At 52.0% G+C, this 20311-nt stretch overlaps 3 protein-coding genes across 8 annotated transcripts in view; 2 read left to right on the top strand and 1 right to left on the bottom strand.

The window, feature by feature from the left end:
• The window catches only part of FRMPD1 (FERM and PDZ domain containing 1), a 44801-nt gene extending 39601 nt beyond the window's left edge, over nt 1–5200 (top strand). For 4 of the 6 annotated variants that reach the window (XM_075019946.1, XM_075019948.1, XM_075019945.1 and 1 more), the window contains one exon: nt 827–5200. In XM_075019946.1, coding sequence (XP_074876047.1) covers nt 827–3162 — 2336 coding nt within the window. In that variant the 3' untranslated portion in view covers nt 3163–5200. The remainder of the gene's footprint in view (nt 1–826) is intronic. The other 2 variants (XM_075019950.1, XM_075019947.1) reach the window with 1 other exon arrangement.
• Nucleotides 5201–5866: 666 nt separating this feature from the next.
• Nucleotides 5867–11383, bottom strand: TRMT10B (tRNA methyltransferase 10B). Its single transcript, XM_075019953.1, has 8 exons — nt 11235–11383; nt 11003–11111; nt 10781–10905; nt 9365–9517; nt 8480–8558; nt 7555–7622; nt 7138–7261; nt 5867–6076 (listed from the first exon to the last, which is right to left on the bottom strand). The coding sequence occupies exons 1-8, from the start codon at nt 11379–11381 to the stop codon at nt 5970–5972; spliced, it is 912 nt and encodes a 303-aa protein (XP_074876054.1). The 5' UTR covers nt 11382–11383; the 3' UTR covers nt 5867–5969.
• Nucleotides 11384–11498: 115 nt separating this feature from the next.
• Nucleotides 11499–19760, top strand: LOC142026690 (uncharacterized). The gene is made up of 5 exons (XM_075019954.1): nt 11499–11632; nt 13519–13659; nt 15997–16096; nt 18688–18818; nt 19425–19760. Exons 1-5 carry the CDS (start codon nt 11579–11581, stop codon nt 19698–19700), a joined length of 702 nt encoding a protein of 233 aa, XP_074876055.1. The 5' UTR covers nt 11499–11578; the 3' UTR covers nt 19701–19760.
• The last annotated feature ends 551 nt before the right edge of the window (nt 19761–20311 follow it).

Raw genomic sequence — 20311 nt, 5'->3', positions numbered from 1 at the left:
GTCCTTGCACTGACAGGGAGCTTTACGGCAAATATTCCCACTCTCGGGCAGTACCTTCACTCTGCTATCTTCCCTCAAGCTGAGGAAAGCTCAAAGCTGTAAAACATTATTGTTCCATGCACCCTAAGATGAAAATTTTTGGGTCAGGGAAATGTCACATAACTGAGTCAAGGAGTCCTGTGGCTGAGCAGCTCCCTGGTATTTGTGTTTTCTCAGAAAGGAGAGGATTCTTGTTTCTGAAATGAACAGCTCTTTCAACATTAACTGAACTTCTTAAGAATTTGTTTTGTGTAGTTAGAACAATTTTGGCTTTTGCATTCATGCACGGTAACAACACCATGTTCAGGCACAAAATTGTAATCTGAAATTTTTATCATCTAAATATCCAGGCTGGGAATCTCTGATAATATTTGTATTCAACATTAATAAATTTACAGCTGCAGGCAGTGCTCTCTGTAGCTGCTGCTAATTCCACCAAATTTAACTTGAGAATTATAGCTGCTGTGCCTGCAGTCAGATCAACTGACTCCAGTAAACAAGGTGAGAGACTATCCAGTGCCCTTCATCACTAATCGTGGACTTCAGTCTTTGTAGCCACAGGCCCAGACTCTATATTTTTCTTGACATAGCTGATTCCAAGTAGGTGCTTGATCATAACATAAGAGACAATTTCCTTTGGTACTTGGGAGCCAGGCTTTGCTGCCAAACATTTATGTCTGCAGTTGTAGGACCTGTGTTAAGAGCTTTTTGGCCCACTGTGTAGATGTGTGGATATTCTGCTGTCTGGCGCTATTATTTCTTGACTTGCATGTTTTTTTCTTGCCAGCAGGCTACAGTATGACGTCCTGGGAGGGTACAGACAACTCCTCCTGCATCCTAAAGAAACCAAGGTGTTACAGCTTGGGGGAAAACCTGATGATAAGGCAGACAGCAAGGGAGAAACACAGAAAGGAGAAGGAGCTGACATACGCCAAGAGCCTGAGGAAGAGGAGATCTTTCCTGAAAACCGATTACACCTCGCAGGTCACTTTCCCCTTGGCTCTGCCAGGCTCTTTGCAGAGTTGCTGCTCTTGGCCACCACCAGCCCCACTCCTTGCTCAGCCCCCCACTCCACCCTCTTCAGAGGACATCAAGAAGGATGCAGAGCTGGGATTTCCTACCGCCCAGGCCCAAAAAGACACTGCTAGCACAAACCCACCCTCAGACCTGATGGAAATGGAGCCTGACACCATGGAAACAAAATCAGTGACTGACTCAGTGGTTTCTTCCATTTCAGCTGTTCGTCTGCAGGGTGACCAGCATAGGGAGGAAAGTGCAGGCATTGACATATATGTGGACGGTGGCCTCCAACCTGCACGTGCTGTACATCCACCTTTCCTATTCCTGGAGGAAGCAGTGCCCCTTCCTGGGGGACAAAGCAGAGCTGCCCAGGAAAGTTCCTCCATGAAGACAAATAGTGGGTGGCTGAGTGAGGAGAGCTGTGTGGCCACTGAAGGCTGGCTGGCCCGAGTGGCACTGGAGGAGGTGGGTGAGGTGATGGCAGCCCAGCAAAAGGCTGGTGATGTATCCCCATTCCTGGGCCAAGAGGTGACCTGCCCTGCTAACGAACACACACTGCCGCCATCAGAACATGGCCCCTGTATGGCCTCTCCCCATGAGGTGGCCCAGGACCAGGAACTCCCCATGGCTGGGAGGCAAGCACTGCGTGAGGAACCTCTGCCAGCTCCCTGTGAAGAAAGAAAAGCTAATCGTGACAACTGTGCTGAAAACAGCAGTGACAATGCCTTGTCACAAGCAAAAAGCAGACCAGTGATAAACAAGGAGGCCTTAAGGAAAGTGCACAATAAAAATCACATGGGTTTTCCAGATGCAACTCAGCTCTTAACAGACTGCAGCAGCACTTCAGGGGTTGTAACTCGCCTCTCCTGGCTCTCATTTGGAGTGAGGACAGACCTCACATCACCCAGCCCATCTCAGGAAAGGGCAGATATCCCACTAGAGCTTTTGGCCTCTCAGAATACCAGTGGGTGCCTGGGGGCTGACGCTCTCAGAAGGGAGATGCAAACATCCCCAGCTGGACCACCCTTTGAGAAAGAGTTGGTAAGCAGCCAGTGGCTGGATGAAGGAAAGGCCAGAAAAGATACAGGAAATGTGGCTCTCAAACAGCCACGGCCTGTTCAGACTCCTCTTCCCAGAGAGCAGGCTGCTGACGTGGGGAAAGACTCTCCTCTGACTCTAGGGCTTTCTGTCTCCTCATGCCCAGTTCCCTTGGGCTCGTTGGGGAAAACTGCAGGAGACCATGGGGCTTCAAAACACTCCTTCCTCTGCTTTAACCACAAGAAGGATGGGCAGACCCCTTCTGACCCCATCATGACCAGGTCCTTGGGTTTTTCCACAATGAAGAAGACATCTCCGCCACAGCTTAGGACGGACAAGTGCAGCTGTCAGCTGTCCTATATCAGCTGCTTCCACAGGCCTGATGACAAGGGGGAACGTGAAACCACCATCCCCATTTGCAACACATTTCTGGGGCCCCTCACCACCCCACCATCCAGCAGCTGCAGTCTTCCTGGGACCCCTGTGAGCAGTTACCCAGTCTCCATTGCTAGGGATGTGGCATGGTGGGACCCTCATGTCCAAGCCCTCAGCCAGCTGAAGGACCAAGCATGGATGAGCCCTGCAGATTTTTCCCGCTTCCTAGCCTACACCACAGAGCTTCAGGAGGTTGTGGGGAAGCTCTCTGGGAACGAAGCAACCCACCTGCAAGATCAATGTGCAGAGCAGGGTGCTGAGAGCAAGGGTGCCCTTGGCTTAGCCTCCCGGGACCTGCTCTCCAGTTGCCAGGAGCTCCTGAGAACAGAACAGCCCCTCAAAGAGCTGCAGGCTGCGCTGAGGGTGACATTTGACCACCTCGTTCAGCTGGCAGTGGCCTGCTTCCAGGTGACACACTGCCAGCTCTGCAGGCAGAGGCAGCAGGAGCTCGGGGCTGCGCTCATGGACGTGGTGGGCACCTACCACCAGCTTGTGCAGGCTGTACACCAGCAGCTTCGCAGGCAAGGCTGCCCAGATCTGGGTGCCAAGCTCCTCGCCCGCCAACACACAGCCCTTACAGCTGCCATGTTTTGTCTCCTGCAGCAGGTCAGGGTACCCCCGTTGGTGTGACGGGGCTGTTTGATGGCACAGGAGTGCACTGGGTGGGGAAGAGCCCAGCTATGTTCCCTGTGTCCACTACCAGGCTCTCCCCCACAGGATGTTTAGCCCCACAGCTCTAGAATGGTCATGGAAGGATGTGGCCATGTCTGTTGGCTTAGTTTCACCAAGAGCTGCCCTGTCCGGGGAATGGTCATGAGGCAGGGCATACCGCCCTCCAAGCCTAGCTTTGTCTAATTCTGCATACACAATCTGTATGTAATATGCAAACTCGTAGAGTACTTAAATGGCTTATGTATCTTGCCTAGGGCTTGTCCCTCACTCCCAAAGGCCCTGCAGGTGGCCAGTCCCAAGGTGTTGTCTTAGCCTTCTTCTGTGGAGAAAGACGGGAGCCTTTTGGCCTTCATTTCCTCTCACTCCTTACTCTACAGGCAGACTCTGAAGTAGTCACGTCAAATCCCACCCTGGCCCGACACGAAGGAACCCAGGCTGCTTTGTCTACCTTCTGTGGCTGAGGATACTTCTGGAGTTGTAATGGAAACCTCTCTGGGAACAAAGCTATGCTGTATTTAACTGCTTTTCCTTGCAAGGACAGAAGAGAAGGTTGTCCCAGGCAAGGGAGGCAACACCATATGCTGCTCTTCTGATATGGTCTCTTTGTGTCAGCTAGCTCTTCTGTTTGCTGATGCTTAAGTCCCTGATTAACCCCTCCCTGCTACTTATGAATCCACAGCTTCCAGAAGGAACAAGTAAGCCCAGAGACTGAAATGTCACCTTCACAGCTGTGGAGATGACCAATTATGCTGGCCTCCCTAGGAGAGGGCAAGCCCCTTCTCCCAGTCTCATCGGTAGCTCGTCTTCCATTGTGTGCAGTATATCCCTAGCTAGGCATGAGCTGTTTGTCATTAAAGGTCATCTAGCTGTGCATCCCTGGTGAGTTGGCACTCCAGTGCTGGAGGCATGACCTTGGCACCCTCTGATGAAGAGGGCAGAGGCAGGTCCCTGATTGCTGGTGTCTAAATTAGGGGCTTGTTTGGGAGCAGCTGGCTTTCTCTGAGTGGTGTCTGCAGCAGGCGTGCTGCCTGACAACCTCTCTCTGCCTCTGAGCGTACTCAGGATGGAGGGGTCTGCACAAGGCAGCAGAGGAGCACGTGCAGGCCACAAGAGGTGGCCAGCTCTGCCCACACACACCACGTCTTCAAGCACCAGGGCAGCGTGGGGACAGGATTGTCCTGTGGCTCTGTAACAGGGAGGCCACTTCCACTTTTGCTCATTCTTTAATGCTTCTGGAGGGAGTAAAGGGCAAGTCCTTGCAGCTGAACTCTGATGTGGAAGAAGATGGCAGCTGGGGCAGAACGAGTGCTGCAGCACTGCTAGGAGACCTCCCTAACCAGGCAGCCTCCAACAGCCAGGCACACAAACAGCCACAGAAATTCAGCAACCTTTAGCAGCCCTATGCCAAATCCCCTACAGCCGCTACTCTCACAGTGTGCCTGCAGGCAGCAAGCAACCAAGGGCAGTCTGCTTTCCTGGCAGCACAGGGACAGAGTGGCCAAAGTACCTTCAGCCACTGGGGAGGGTACCACTGCCAGGTGGTTTGGGTTAGTGTACGCTACTGCCTAGCAAACTCAGGGCTCAGTTAGAAAGTTAAAAGTCTCTTACGCAAAAGCCCAAGTGCAGACCTCTAACAACACACCAACGGCTGGTGAGCAGGGGGACACGAAAAGTAGGAACTGGAAGAGTGCACGGGCACAGCAAAGCAAGAGGCACTGGCAAACACAAATTCAGCCTATGTGGGGAGCAACACCCTGTATCCACCAACAGCTGCTCTGGCAGGCCCTACCAACGCTGTCTCATGGGCACAGAATTCCAGGTGTTGGAAAAGGCTCTTGATGTGAAGGAGAAATGAAAACACGCAAGCAAATGAGTAATTTACCTCAGAAGACTAACCTGGTGGTTAGACATAGTCATTGTCGGTGAGGTTTTGTTGTGGGGGGTTTTTTTAGCAACAGTGGCTGAGGTAACATACTGACTTAGATGCATCAAAAATGCATTCTCCTGTGGCTGTAAAATATGTCACTGCTCTATGTGCAGGGCACAGTCAAATCCCAGATACCTTTCCAGGACAAACATCAGGGCTAGTGAACTTTACACATCAGCGTGTGACAACATACTGTGCATCAGTAACTGTAAGGATGCAATGGGAGTTTAAGAGTAAACATTTTATTTTAGATTAGATGCACAGGATTAGCTACAGGCTTCAACAAGTCTTCCAACTGGTTTAAAGTTGTTAGGACATGGTGCACCTGGGAACTGTTTCTCCACGGGGGAATCACTTCCCATCTTGTGTTCTCCAACTGGAACAGCACTGTCCTTTTCTGTGGGAAGGAATTTTCCTCGCCAGTGAGCTTTGCAATTCTAACTTCACCTTAATTGTCGTTTCATCAAGATGAAAGAAATACCTTAAAGCTCTCCTCCCTGTTCCAGAACAAGTGTAGATGCAAGAGTCAGGAACACTCTAGCAAGCACCCACAGAGAAGCAAAACTGAATTCCTGTCCATTTTTTACTTGATCCCAGGACTCCATCAGCTTTTGTTTTCTGTTCCAAGGGAAAAAGCCATTTCCAGCATTGTACAGCTGAGGTAGAATGTGTCACGCTCAACAAGGTCCTTAAACAAGATTTACGCAGAACTGTTTTCTCCATGCACATGCTGGTGCCTCTGCTTGAAATTTGGAGTCTGCCTCTCTTGTCTGCACGGCTCCATAACATCACAAAATAAAGAGTTTTCTTGTGCATTGTCATGCTGAGTTATTTCCACTTATTTCACTGCATCTGGTAGTGCATAGCCTTTTCCAGAAGAAACTCCAGCTTTCAAGGCTGCTGGCCAACTTCGGGTTTCATAGTAAGTTGATAAGACATCAAAGACTGTCAGGAATAGAGACATACCATGCTATGATACCAGTATCACTAGGAAGCTCTGTAATACACACCCAACGGCTGCAAAACGTCAGGAAATTGTAACAACTGATGCCAGGGGTTAGCATGGGATTTGCATTCCCTCTCATTTAAAATCTGATGGGCAAGTGTTTGAGGCAGCTCATCCAGGAGCAGACAACTATTTTCAAGATGACTTTGGGGAGCTCTGGCTAGGAAAAGCAGAGCCTGTGTCAGCTGAAGCAAGGTGCTGCTGGTCACCATTTTGACTAACCTAACCTGTACTGCCCGTCTGTGCTGCTGACAGTACACCCATGGTGGGTCATACCTACTGTGCTTCCACCATCGCTTCTCAGGTGCTGTGTCTCCAGATCAAGGCTCCCATGGGACACACAGTGGTCTCTAGCAGCTATGCTTCGTGGTCTGCAGAGCCCTCCAACACCTCCTCTGCCTCGTGCAGACTGAGATGGCAACAACATCCTCATGCCAGAGGTAGGAACTTACTAGAGCCAGCCTAGGACATGAACGCCTCTGTAGTCCTTAGAGGTGTTCACATTACAAAGCCACAGACTGCCAGCAGAGGTGGAAGAGCATGAGCACATCCACTGATATGACGAGGTGGCCTAGATCATGGTCATGATATGGAGCCATCACAGTGGTATAGCACATGAACACCCCACCCTGGTATTGTAAGCCTTGCCTTGACTGAGCCTGACACAGGCCTGTCAACTTCTGTCCTCCCTTGCCTGGGACTTTGTGTGACTTGTAGCAACAGCATCCTCCTCACATCTCCCCACACTGTTTGTTGCTTTGTGCAAAGCAGGGATGATGCAAGTCCTGCTCCCCTGAGAACGGGCTGATGCAGAGAAGCACACAAGACCTTCAACATGGGGGCAGCACAGATAAAACGTAGTAAGAGAAACCTCTGCTCCCTGTTTTCCCCCATTACTCAGCACTGGGCCTCCATTTTGAAAACACGGCTGCTTCAGCACTTGATAGCCTCTCTCCTCCTCCAGCCCAGGCCAGTGACAGGACATGGCTCAGCCTCTCACCTTGATTAACTGCCAGTGTCTCCGAGTGGTAGTTCTTGGTGTTAGTGGTTTTCACCATGTACTCACGAATGGGGAGGCGGGCTGTTTGTAAGGACTGCTCTCGTGCCCTTTGCAGAGTCAGCTTCTGCAAGGGAAACAAGAACAAGATGCACAAACCTGCACATGCATAGCATGCACATCATTTTGGGCACAAGCAGCTACAAAGCTGAAAACTGTCGTGTTTCACCCAGACTGCTGCAGTCTCTCTCAGTCTGGTGCTGGATCCAGGCAGAACCTTGAGGAAAAACAGGTGGTGGCACAACAGTGATGTCTCAAATCAAGGCAGCAGCAGCGCTGGGTGCTACCAATGGGATGTCTCTGCTCTCATGAGAGAATGGGGCAGACAACACCTTCTGGTTCTGACAGGCTACTACCCACCTTGTGAATACTTTCATCCACCAGGCCTCCGAGGACGTACACTTTATTTGGATCAATATCTTCAAGGACTAGAAACAAGATAAGCACTTGCTCACTACCATACAACAGTAAAATCCTGCACTACACCATTTTCCAAGCAAGACCCCACTTCCATGAGAAAGCTGTGGCCAAAGTCACCCTTTATCCTGGAGCCTCAGGCCGTGCAGGAGGCTGAAGCTTCAGAGACAGAAGCATCTGCCTGAACCCACATGCACATTGAAAGGGTTAGATCAGATGCAGGCTGAAAGCACAGAGTGCCAGAGACACCATACGTTTCTGCTCCCTTTAACTGTTGTCTGTTCCGAGATCTGGCTGATCTGGTCAGTCTGATCCCAATCTGCTCCGCAGACACCTCCCCACTGTCAAGGTCACCTACTAAAACGTTCCCCCACCCTTATCAGGTTCTTTATCAGAGTAAGGCACTTGCATAAAACAAGAAAGGGATCTAAGTCCCCAGAAACATGTGGCTGCTTAGAAATAGAGGAAGAGGAGAAAAATATATGCAGCAGCAAATTAAGCAATGTAGCTGCTGCATTATTTCAGAGAAAGATGTAATTTAGACTGTATCCAAAACTGCCACAGCATGTCTACTTCGCTGCTTCATAGTATTACGAACTGCAGGGGGTCTAGACCCAGGTTTTAAGTGAAGTCTGCTGCAGATCACACACAGCACTGAGTCAAAACCTTACCCCCCGTCAAAACAGATTGAGATAGGAACAGATTTAGCATCAGAACTAAGTACACAGTACATCTCATCCAATTTGAGACAGTGAATGCTTGGCATTTCATCACATTAAGTATGAAATAGTCTCAAAAAGAAAAGCTTAAAAAAAAAATCAACGTTTTGCCCTAGTTCCCCTGTGCCTAAAGCATGTACAATATTTACCATTCTCAGAGTCAGGAGTGAGATAAACAATTGCATCTAAAGGAAACAGGTCCAGGTAACTTTCTTCAGTTGTATCCATCTGAAAAATGCAAGACGGGGAGAAGCAGCCCATTAGCCCAAAGTCCATCTGCCAGAGCAAAACCCACTCCCAGACACAGAAATAAACTGGAAATGACACTAGTGCCTCAGGTGTTTAAAATCCTACAGATAGAGTGCTTTTTTTTTTTAATTGGAAAATGTTTCTGTATGAGCACTGAACAATACATATCTCAAAATCCATTAAATTCTCTTCTCATCAAAATCCATAGACATGGTTTGAGGAAGGGAGATCAGCAATAATTACCTAATCTTAAATGCTATTCTAATTCTTTAGAGATTCAGGAATCTCTACTTCAGGTGGTTTTCTCTCCTCACCGCTACCAGATGCTGCCCCACATGTGCGGTAGAACACATGGCTAAATGTCACTGCCATAACCCGTATGTGTAGGTCTCATGCTTGAGTCAGATCGAACTCGGTCCAAAAACTCAGGACAGGAATACGTGACCTGCCCAGAGCCTGACCAAGCTTATATGTGTGGCTGTCCCCAGTATTACAGGTCTCTCTGCAGAAGTAGCATCCGGAGAAGGAATTCTCCTCCTGCAGGTAGGAAGGACACAAGCTCTAACCTGAACGCCTTGCACATCACCCCATTATATGTTAGTTCTTGTCTCCTGCCAAAGGGCAAGAAGATCTGACCTTAAGCACTGTCACTGAACAGCATTCCCACACCACTCACAGCACTCATCCCAGCACACCTCAGCCTGTCCTTGGGTCAACACTGAGGGCCAGCATTGTGGCTGCAGGGTGCTACGAGCCTTGAAAGCACTGTGGTCAGAGACCCTTACCAAATAATTGGAGAAGCCGTCGTTCATGCGAAAACACTCTTTGTAGATCAACGAGCCCACCACAAACTCCGTCAGACAGAGCCAAAACGGCTTCTTGGCCCGCCTGTTTGCCCCGTAGAGTCTCCTGATCTGGGAGGCGAGGCGGCTTGTTTCCTTCCAACAAATAACAAGCACAGTGACCCACAAGTCCAGGGGCAGGGGGTAACACGGCTCCATTCAGGGCCTGCAGACTTCCACGACGCCCGTGTCACCGGCTGGTTGCTGAGGCTTTGGAAAGGCTGTTCCTGGGGAGCACAGCTCAACTGCGTCTGGCTCTCAAGGAAACCCAGAGAGCTGGGTGTGCAGCCAGCCAGTGCTGGAGACCAGGCAGCCATGGGCAAGCCTGGGGGGTGAAGGGACAGGCAGAGACAGGAGGGGCCAGCACGACCCCAGAGGCTGAGCCCAGGAGAGCTGCTGCGTGCAGCCTCACACATCCCAGCTCTAGCTGAGCTGGAGGGTTTCTTAGTTTCCCAGCACAGCTACAACAAACCAGTGACCTGCCCCAGCCACCTCTCCCTCTGATGCTTTCCAGAGCAGAAGCAGAGAGGGACAGACAGGTTAAGTAGAGCAGCTATCAGGCCGTGTCGAGCCTATGTCAGGGCACATCCCCAGGATCTCCAAGAAGTTTCCAGACCCTACAGAAGGACTGTGCCGGCAGGCAGTGATAGCATATTTCCATACATTCTATATGGTATGTCTAAATATTTTGATGGTTTTAATATTTTGTACCTTCTATGGAAACTGGTTTGCTGCTAGGTGACTGTAAAAGTGAGATTTGGTAAATAATTATTAGAAATCTTATACTAACACTATGATTGAAACAATAGACAAAAGTATAGCCAAGCAATTAACTAGTAGAGGTAGTTACTCATAAGTTTTGCAGTTCTTTGTGCTTATGACGAGATGTTCCTGTACGCCAGATGAGAACAATGTTGAAACTGGCCACGTGTGATTGAAACTGCGTTAAGCTTCAAGATCAAAGAACAAGGACAGGAATAAAGACTTCAAGGACAGCCAGCAAGAACTTCAAACGGGTCGGTGGTCGCAAAAGCAGCCCTTCGACTCAGACGGATCCTTCATTGCGCATGATCCGATGTAGGCAGTACTAAGATAATCAGTTGCAATCGTTTTTTATGTATATGTATACTAATCTGGTTAATACGCAATTAGTTATTCTATGTAACCTGTTAGTGCTAAAGCAGTAGCATGCGCGCGAGGTGGAATTATCCCCCGCGCACCCAGCGGTGCAGTAAAGAACGCCTGCTTCCTAAAGCTCCAAAACGAGCCTTCGAGAGTTTCTTCGACCGGCTTTTTCGCTATCAGCAGCCCCGGCGCAGGAGGGCAGAAGCAAGCCGGGGACCCCCGCCGCCCCCGTACCTTCTCCGTCATGCAGTCGGCCACGCCGAGGTCCACGCAGAGCCGGGGCCCCGAAGCCTTGGCCTCCAGCAGACGTTCCTGCATGAGGGCGGCCGAGACCCTCCCGCCATCCCGGCTGGCAGCCCCTGGGAGGCGAAGCAGAGGAGATGGCGGACCGAGCCCCCGGCTGGGCCCCCTCCCCACCCCCGCACCCCCTTCCACCGGTGGCTCCGCGTCCCTCACCCGGTCCCTCGGCCCGCCGGGCCCTGCTCTTCTCCCGTTCCTGCCGCCGCTTCCACCTCTTCGCCGCCAACACCCGCTCCCAGCGCCTCCGCTTCCGCAGCACGTTCCTCTGTGGGAGCACCGGGGTGGGGGGCTTCAGGGCCGCCGACCCTCCGCCCGGCCGAGCACCGCGTGAGGAACCGGAGCGGAGCCGAGGGGAGCTCGGCCCGTCCCCGTCCCGTCGCAAACCTACCGAGCACTGCGCCGCTCCTCCCTCCCGCTCCGCACCGGCGCCGACGGCCGAAGGTTCGATCCGCAGCAGCCGCAGGGCCTCGCAGGCTACCGCCGCCTCCTCCTCCTCCGACGAACAACCGCCCTCAGCGGCCCCGCCGCCCGCCATCGCCGCCCGATCGATCCCTTCCAGGGCGGAGCGGGGCGGGGGCGGAGACGTGAGGCCGGTTTCCCCCGGCAGCTACAGCGCGGCCGTGGAGGAGGAGGAGGAGGAGGAGGAAGGCGGGACGGATCCTACCCACCCCCCCCGGCCTGTACCGGCCACACCGACCCTGCTCCGGAGGCCGGCGGAGGGGACGACGAGCCATGATGAGCGGGTCCCTGCTGCGCGGCCTGCGGCTGCTGCCCGCCCGCCCGACCGTGAGTAAGGGGGGGACGGGGACCTCGGCCCGGGGTCGGGGCAGGGAACCGGGAGGGACGGCAAGCGGCCCAGCGGGACCGGGGGACGGACAGCGGGTCCGATCCGGCGCGGTGAGGGTGGCTCCGGGCCGAACGCGGCGGGTGGAGGTCGGTGATGGCCCACCCGGAGGCCCCCGGGAACTGTCGGCTGACCGCCCCGTTCCCCCCGCCCCGGACCGGGGTGTGTGTGTGTGTTTTTGGGGGTTGTTGGTCTCGGTACCGGCTGATGGAGGAGCGAGGTCCGGCCGGGACCCTCCGCAGGAGGAGCGGGGTAAGGGAAAAAAGGTCACTGGCCACCCTGGCTCATGGCCTCCACGGGTGACATGGAGGCCAGCGGCTCCCACCCCTGTGACGGTTTCTCCTTTTCACTCGGGGCCTGTCACACACTTGCACAACGTCCCTCCGTGAAGCTGCTGAACCCGCTGCATCAGCCAGTCCCTGACGCTTTTTCTTCTAGCGATAGGGAGGAAGACCCGCTGGACCGTTGCACAGATGTGTACGGGTTCGCTCTGGTTTTGAACTGGCTGACCTTTATGGGATGGGAATCCTTCCTTTCAATGGCCTTAAAAGCTACCTGTTGCACGCCGGTGTATTTTTGCACTTTTCCTCAGAAGTTTAATTTCTGAGATGGCCTTCCTGTTTGTAATTGCTTTAGTGTTTTTCTCATCGTTTTCCTAGGTGGTGCCTGGATACGTTCTGGTACAGCATGTACAGCTGTTCCACCGTCTCCCTTCCTCATAGCAGTGAGCCGAGGTGTCTCTGCCCCAGTTATCGTTGTTACTCGTTTACGCTGCAGTAGCCTGTTGGCGTTCGGGGCCAGAACTCAAGTATATGCCAAGCAAAACCACTTGAAGAATGTGTGATCCAACAGGTTTAGTTTTCACCCCAAAGTTGTGGGGGACACCATGCGGTGGTAGGATCACTGGGGATTGTGCAGTGTTCTTGGGAACATTCAGAACTGCTGTGGTGCACGTTGGAGAGCTGGGAAGACGCTCAAGGAGCCCTCTGAGCAGGGTGCTGGGACACCCCGGGCTCTGCTCGCACACCTGCACCGATGCTCAACACTGAGTCACTCCGCTCTCCGGCCCAGCCCGCCCGTCTGTAAGATGCAACTGCTTTTGTAAAGCCCTTTACTACACAGCTGAAGAGCTAACAAGGCCTGTAGCCTTGACACTGCAAGACCACCACTTCTTCCAGTAATGGAGCATTACGAAGGGTGATACAGTCTTGTCAGTACCAAACCCTTTCCAGTGGTTCTGGTGTAACGATGCTGTTTACTTCAGGCCTCCAGAAGGCCCGGTTCTGGTGCCACTGATTGTTCTGCAGGAGGGAAGGTGGCTTTGCCTGGAGGGAAGCTGATGGGCAGAAAAAAAAGGCCTTGAATTGATTCTTCATGCTCCTTTGTTGAAGGAGATCTGTTAGGGTCGCTGCCAGACGTCCGTGTGACATTGCTGTGTGGAGATTGGTGGGAAACACCTTTTAAGCTTGGAAGATGCCGCAGGTTCAGCATTGGTGCAGACGGGCTGATCCGTGGCGGGCGAGGACTGCAAGGAGCAGCAGCTGTGCCCTGCAGCTGAGATGGTGCATAGGAGGGGGGCAAGGGGAGGTGATCCTTGTCGGATGCCCACACAGCAGTGTAGGGCTACAGCCAGGAGTGGGGCTTGGGTTTCCCTTCCCAGACCACTGACTGCCCTGCTAGTGGAGCAGCGAGTGGCTCACAGTGACAGAGGTGCCCCTAAGTCGTGTCAGAAGAGCAGGAGTAGCTGCGGAAAAGCTCTCCCTCCCAGGCTGCCGAGATGATACGTGTCCTTCTGAATAACAAACTTTCCTCCTTCCTCTCTCCCCAGCTTCTGCCTCTCCTAGACTCAGGGGGACTCCGGAGGCGGCCCCAGGTGGGATACAGCACGCCTGTTGGGCGGTACCCGGTACCCAATAAGAAGGACATGCCGTACGACATCGTGGAGCTCATGGAGGAAGTAGAAATGAAGGTAAAGGAGTTCTGCTGCAAGACTCTGTCAATGGAAAGGGTCCGAAGTCAGAGTATGTCATACACCCTAAGAGAGCAGTTCTGGTCCAGTTAGGTCTAACACAAACCCGATAGGAGACTGAGGTGAGCAGCACTTCTTGCAAAGTTCCTTCCCGTCTACAGGATGGGGATTTTACTGGAAATCCTGCAGTGTGTTGACATTGTTTGTAAGTCTGCCTGGTTCTGTGAGACTAGTGCGTTGTTTTGTTACCAAAAAAGCTGGTTAAAGAAACTCTAAGACTCAATTTTGGAGTTTTAAAAAGCAGGCAATCTTTATTGCAGTGGTGGGTGCGCAGGGGATCGCTTCACCTATCGTGCACACCATTACCTACAACAAGCAGAAATTTATATTATTCCAGTCATACATATTCATATTACCATTTACATAGTGTCCCCCCTTTGGTCACACGTGGTGTGGGTCATCTTTTTCTCCTAGTTAACTGGCCTTGGCAAGTTTTAATTACAAAAACTCAGCAGAACTCAAAGTTTATCATCAGGGCCCAAGACACATCAAGCCTGAGGCCTCCTGTCTGTTGGTGCCTTTAGTGCATACCATTGACAAAGCTGAAGGTTTTTCTTATCTAATTAGTTCATACCAAAATTTTGAATTTTTCAAGAAAGCAAAAGTTCATTAGTACAGCGATACAGTAAAATTTTCCTCCTTCTGCCTTTGTTCAAGGCATCAGCTTCAGATGGCGTCTCATGCATGGGGTTAGCTGGAACACTGACATGTATCTGTTTTTCTGGGAGAGCATCTGTGTTTATTTGAGACACTTTTAGGAGTATATTTAACACTTCCAATGGAGGAAAAACAAAGGAGGAGCTGTTTTGATGACAGTATTAAAAGGCTTAGGGGGTATTTCTGCTTTTGCGCTTTGATGTTTTTCCTCCAAAGCCAAATGGGCTGTGCAGCGGCAGAACAGTAAGCCTAATGCATAACTGTGTATAAGGGGAAAAAAAGAGGGAACTGGACAAGAGTGTCTTTCCCTACTGTTGCGAAGAAGGCATGCCACACAGTCCTTCCTGATGGCTAAAATACTTCACCAGCCACAGCTCCGTGGAGACTTCTCTCTTCCAAGAGCTTCCTCTCAGGGGAGTGCCCATCCCTCCCTCCCTATCCTTCCTGCCAGCCTGTTGAATCTGTGCTCTGCTGCCATTGCAGTGGCCCCGGTGAATTTTTCCTAATAATGAAAGGAGACATCAGACCTGAGGCTAAATACTATGTTCAGAGGAAGAGTCAGCTCAAATTTCACATGCTGTGATGCAGACCCCTGTTTGTCAGTGCACTGAAAGAGTCAGCAAATACCTAGGTATAGGATCCAACCAACGTAGCAGACTTGGATATCCAAACAGTGCTGCCAACCTCTGTTGCCAGAGGTTCCTAGGTAAACTAATGGGTTGTGGATGAAAAGGGAAGAGCCTTCCCTTGGTTAACTAACAGTAAACGACGGGTGAGACAGGAGGGTGGCACAGGCAATTGTGTGGCAGTGGAGGGAGGTTGCCAGAGGGGTCTGTGACACCTGGGCTACTCTCCTTTTCCATAAACTCCCTGAAGAACAGCAGCTGGTAAGCTGATGGAGCCCACGGGCAGTTACCACAATCACAGCGAACCTAGCCTATTTAGAACTGCAGTGGGCAGCCAGGCACTGAGGCTGAACCCCTGCTGATAAATGCTGACTGCTGGGACCCGGGCATGGGTGGGTGCTGCATCGGCTGATCCTGCACGTCAGAGGCAGCAAGTGATTCTCTGGGAAAGGCAGCCTTGCACACCGTCACAGAGGTGGACTGGGCACTGGCAGTTATCAGGAGCAGAACAGGGAGAGAAGGACGAGCAGCACTGTTGTGCCAGCATATGCATCCACGGTGTGCCAACACCTCAGACGGCATGCTGTTTGGATTGCGCCAGCCCTATCTTGCATCCTGTAAGCTCGGAGGGAAGAGGAGAGTTACAGAAGGTTTAGGATGGTCAAATGGGTGTAGCAGCATCTGTGCAGGGAGACCAAGTGGAGACAGCCTCTCTGGAAGAGAGCTCGCCGATGTGCCTGTGGTCATTACTGCTGTGGCTGAAGTGAGCAGGGCAATCAGACCTGCTATCAAACTGCAGCAACACCTAATTAAGAACCACCTCATTACATGTTCGGTCATACATATAAATAGGCTGAAAGGGCAAGAGAATGGGTCTGCAGAGATTGCCCAGTACTCCTGTGCTAACAAATTGTTCTCTAAGCCTACTGCATTAATGTTGCCCTCTGTGCTCTGTGTTAAGTTACAGTTCTTGTTTTTCTTTTTCCTTGAACAGACTGGATTTCTGCCCAATGTGTTCAAAGCCATGTCTCACCGACCTGCTGAATTCAGAGCTTTTTTTGCTTATTACAATGCCATTATGAACAAAGACACAGGTAAACCATCCAACCACCTCAAAACTTCCCTTCCCGGTACAGATGCGAAAAGCTGCTAGAAGCGACATTTCTGACATCCTCAGATGTATTGCCTCACCGTGCCTTCTCCCAGCCCATAATAACAGCTGGCAGAGGCTGGCACTGTGCAGCTGCTTCTGGCTTCGCTCATATTGCATACAGCTTCATACTCTTTAGCTTGTGGCTGAAAAGCAGCTCTCAAGCCAAACTCTGCTGCCTTGCCGCGCCACGCTCTGTGTCACGACAAAGAAAGGATGGGCTGCTGCCTAAGGGAAGATGAGCTGGGAGCCGAGTGTGCTGGAAGGGCACAGGCAGAGGCAGTGGTTTCACGGGCAAGGCTGCAGCCCCACGCTACCAGAGCAAGACGAGCAGGGCAGGTCTGGCAGTGGTAACCAGGGCCAGCCAGGAGTCCAGATTTCTGAGACAAGTCCATGGGGACGAGGCGGACCCAAGATCGATCCAGAAAGGCGTCCTGGGAGTCAGTCGGGTTCCAGACCAGCAGGGTTATGCAGCCAGGCACCACAGCTGCAGTATGGCTCAGATGTGGTCACAGCCAAGGGCCCAGCATAAAATAGTTCCCAAGGGAAGGGCTGCTCCTTGTTGAGCCTGCCTGCAGCAATTCCTTCACAACAGTTCTTGGCTATGAGCTGCCTGTTAGCAGTGCCCAAAATTTGTGTGAGGGAGGCTGTGCCCTCTGGCACCTGATGTGCTGCACTGGAGACTTTAAACCCGGAGGTGTCCATACCCTGCAGCAGCAGGGAGAGGAATGAGGTGCTTGCCGTGTGCTGGAATGCCTGTGCCACAGGCGGCTTTTGCATGCCGTGGCATGGAGATGAGGGAGGGCTGGCTGCAGCAGTGCTGCTGGGCAGGGCTGTGGTGAATTCTGCACGGCCGTCCACCCTTTGAGGAAATGCAGTTTGAGGACTGCCTGTTCCTCCCTCATACTTGCCATGGTACAGAGCACCAAGGGGCCTGTTCTCATTGCTTTTGCTCTGAAGGTACATTAGTAAACCCCAGAGATTTTGTAAAATAAGCTGGTGTGTGTAGACTGCTCCTCCTGTTTATGGGAGATCAGGGCTCAGGAGGAGCGTCTCGCCAAGTTCTGGGAGCAGTGAGGAGTGCAGCCTTATGCCTCTCCCACATGGTACCTGCAGCCTCTGTGTTAAGTTTTCTGCTCTGCTTGTGCTGCTGGAGTGAAGCCATGCCCCTAGCTATACAAGGGTCTGTTTTTCCCTTTCATTCCCATGCTTCCTTTCTGTTTGGCTTGAAGAGTAGGACTACTTTGGATCCCACCCTTCGTCAGCATCTCTCCTGTAGTATCACAGTGTTGCCACCTCCTGGCACTGAATCAGAGCAAGAAGGTCTTTTCTGACTCCTCTCTACCCAGGAGGTTTTAGCAGTGTCTTTCATGCTCTTAGAAGACACTGGTTTTATGGAATTATTTTCAAAGTCCAGTAAAGCAGTAGCTTTTGTGGGGAGGAGGAGGGACCTTGACCTTCCCTGTGAAGTGTAGTTTTGAAAAAACCCTGCTGCTAATTAATTATCTTTAAAAAGGCAAAGAGCATGAGTGCTGATACGCAGCCGGGTTAGTTCCTCAGATCCTGTGCACAGTTGTGTGGTGAAGCTCTTTGTGAAAATGATTAGGATTGGTTCTGAGTATAACAAAGCACAGCCTTCTTTTCCACAGCCTCTTTAGAGCAGTCTCAGGGCTAGACGCTCTGTAGAAGTTGTGGTTTGTCTGTCTGGTGGTCATTACATGTCCTCAAAGCACCAGTCCTAGGGTACCTCATTGTTCCTTTTGTTTTTTACTTTCTGCCTTCAAAAGCTGCCAGTAATGTTTACTTGCTGCAACCTGCTTAGTGGTTTTTAGAACACTGTACTTTTCTGTAAAAGCAGCAATAAAGCATCAGATGGAGAACAGACAACACCCTCCCTAGCCATTTGCCTCTGAGACATACACTGAGAAGTACCAACTGAGCTTCCTACTTGGTGAGCAAGTAGTTGTGCTCCTCCAGGTTTTCCTCTTACATAGGATTGTTGTTTCTCTGTTGACCAAATCTCATGTCCCTCATCCTAATTGGGTGCCTCACGAGCAACCATCCAGGTAAATTGGTCGCATGGATGATCATAGAATCACAGAATGGTTTGGGTTGGAAGGGATCTTCAAAGATCATCTAGTCCAACACCTGCCCTGCCATGGGCAGGGACATCTTTCACTTAGATCAGGGTGCTCAAAGCCCCGTCCAACCTGACCTTGCACACTTCAGGGCTGGGACACCCACAACTTCTCTGGACAACCTGTGCCGGTGTCTCACCACCCTCACTGTAAAACATTTTCTCCTTATGTCCAATGAAAACCTACCATCTTTCAGTTTAAAACCCTTGCTCCTTGTCCTGTTGTCTAGGAGCTTTGGTTGCAGCGTCTCCCTGCATGCTCTCTGGAGCTCTGTCTCCCGGGCTGTACTGCAGGCAGCTTGTACCCGGAGCCCTCCCCTCCCTGTTTCCCCAGTGATAGTTGCTGTGGTGGACATTTTTAGTAGCAAAGCGTGCCAAATCTTTTGCTGTCCCTGTAGGGCGACTCAGCAAGGCAGACAAAGAACTCATAATTGTGGCTACGAGTGCTGTGAATAGATGTCCCTACTGTGTGGTTGCACATGGAGCACTTCATCGGATATATTCCAAGCAGCCGGCGCTGGCTGACCAGGTCAGTGGGATTACAACAGCGTACACCCCACCTCCTTCGCATGGTCTTTTGGGAGGTGGGAATGGCCCTCTTGTGTCTGCCTTTTCGCCTGAAGTTTTGATCCTTGAGTCTATGTGGTTCCCAGCAATCTTGACACATCTTGACACATCTTAGACACATCTGCCTAACTCAGTACCAGGCTTAGTAGGTTTATTGGTGAGCAGTCACACCAGTCGCCAGTGGGAGTGGGGCCTCGAGGTGGGGGTCTGTGTATCCTCATCTACCTTCCAAGCAAGATGCAGGGAGGGATGGTTCACCTGCAGAGCATTAGTTCTGCTGCCCCCCTTCTTTGCTGGGGGGAAGCTGCAGCATCGTGGCGGCGTTGTGTCCCGTTTCAAGAACTCCATCCATAGCCTGCTCAGCAAAACTGCCACAGTCCCCGAGATGAGAAGGGCAGTTAAACAAATGGGTCTTTTGTCTGATGGTAGCCAGGACGTCTGGCTCAGGTGCTGAGTAAGAGCCTGTGTACTGCCATCTCTTTGGTTCACGGAGCGAAGAAGTTGGTCAGCCAGTTGAGACTCTTTGCTGGGTTCACCCACACGACCTCTGGTTTCTGCTTTCTCACAGGTCATTGTGAACTGGAAACTGGCTGACCTGAGCGACCGGGACCTGGCAATGCTGGAGTTTGCTCTTGCAGTCTGTCGAGCTGACAACATCACTGAAGAGCATTTCCAGAAACTGGAGAGGCATGGTTTTGACCGTGAAGACGCCTGGGACATAGGCATGATTTCTGCTTTTTTCGCCATGTCTAATCGCATAGCTCATTATATTAACCTGCGCCCAAACAAGGAATTCTACACGATGGGCAGGACGCCGGGTGGAGAGAAGGAGGAGGAAGCTTGAGCGTGCCCGACACAGCTCTCTGACGCCTAGGCGTCCGAAAAATTCATCAAGCTCTTAACTCTCAAGCTAGCGTGGCTTATTTCTGAGCGTGTCAAAGGGTTTAAAAGTTAGCGCCGGGTCGTAGCCGAGAGTGACGGTGGGCTTCCCTTTTCGGAAGTCCGGTGGGACACGCTTGACTCCGGTGGCCCAGCGGGGAGATCGGACCTTTGGTCTCGGCACCGTCCTTGCAGGCCAACAAGCGCACTGGGTCGCGATGGGACTTCTAAACCGTTCCGCCACGTTTGTTTTTTTATTTTACCGGCTCCGCTGCTCTGAGATCTTAATACACGTCGTTACGGCCAGGTGTCCCGTACGGACCCTTCAACGGTTGGCGATTTACCGGGGGCTTTGCCGTTCCTCTGGGACACCGGAGAGGGCGAAGGGAACGGCTCTACCCGGCCTCCCTACGCCCCCATACACGCACACGACGCCCTTGCCTCTCGGTACCGGGGGCCGCGGCGGCGAGACCGAGGAGCGGCGGAGGCGGGGGGCGGCGGTGGCGGGGGGCGGCGGTCACGTGGCCCGGCGGTCACGTGGCCCGGCCCGCCGTGACGCGCGCGCGGGCGGTGACC

The sequence above is a fragment of the Buteo buteo genome, chromosome Z (genome assembly GCF_964188355.1).
Source record: "Buteo buteo chromosome Z, bButBut1.hap1.1, whole genome shotgun sequence".
Taxonomy (NCBI): Eukaryota; Metazoa; Chordata; class Aves; order Accipitriformes; family Accipitridae; genus Buteo; species Buteo buteo.
Note: the sequence above shows the minus strand (reverse complement) of the source record. Positions and strands in the feature narration are given on the sequence as shown.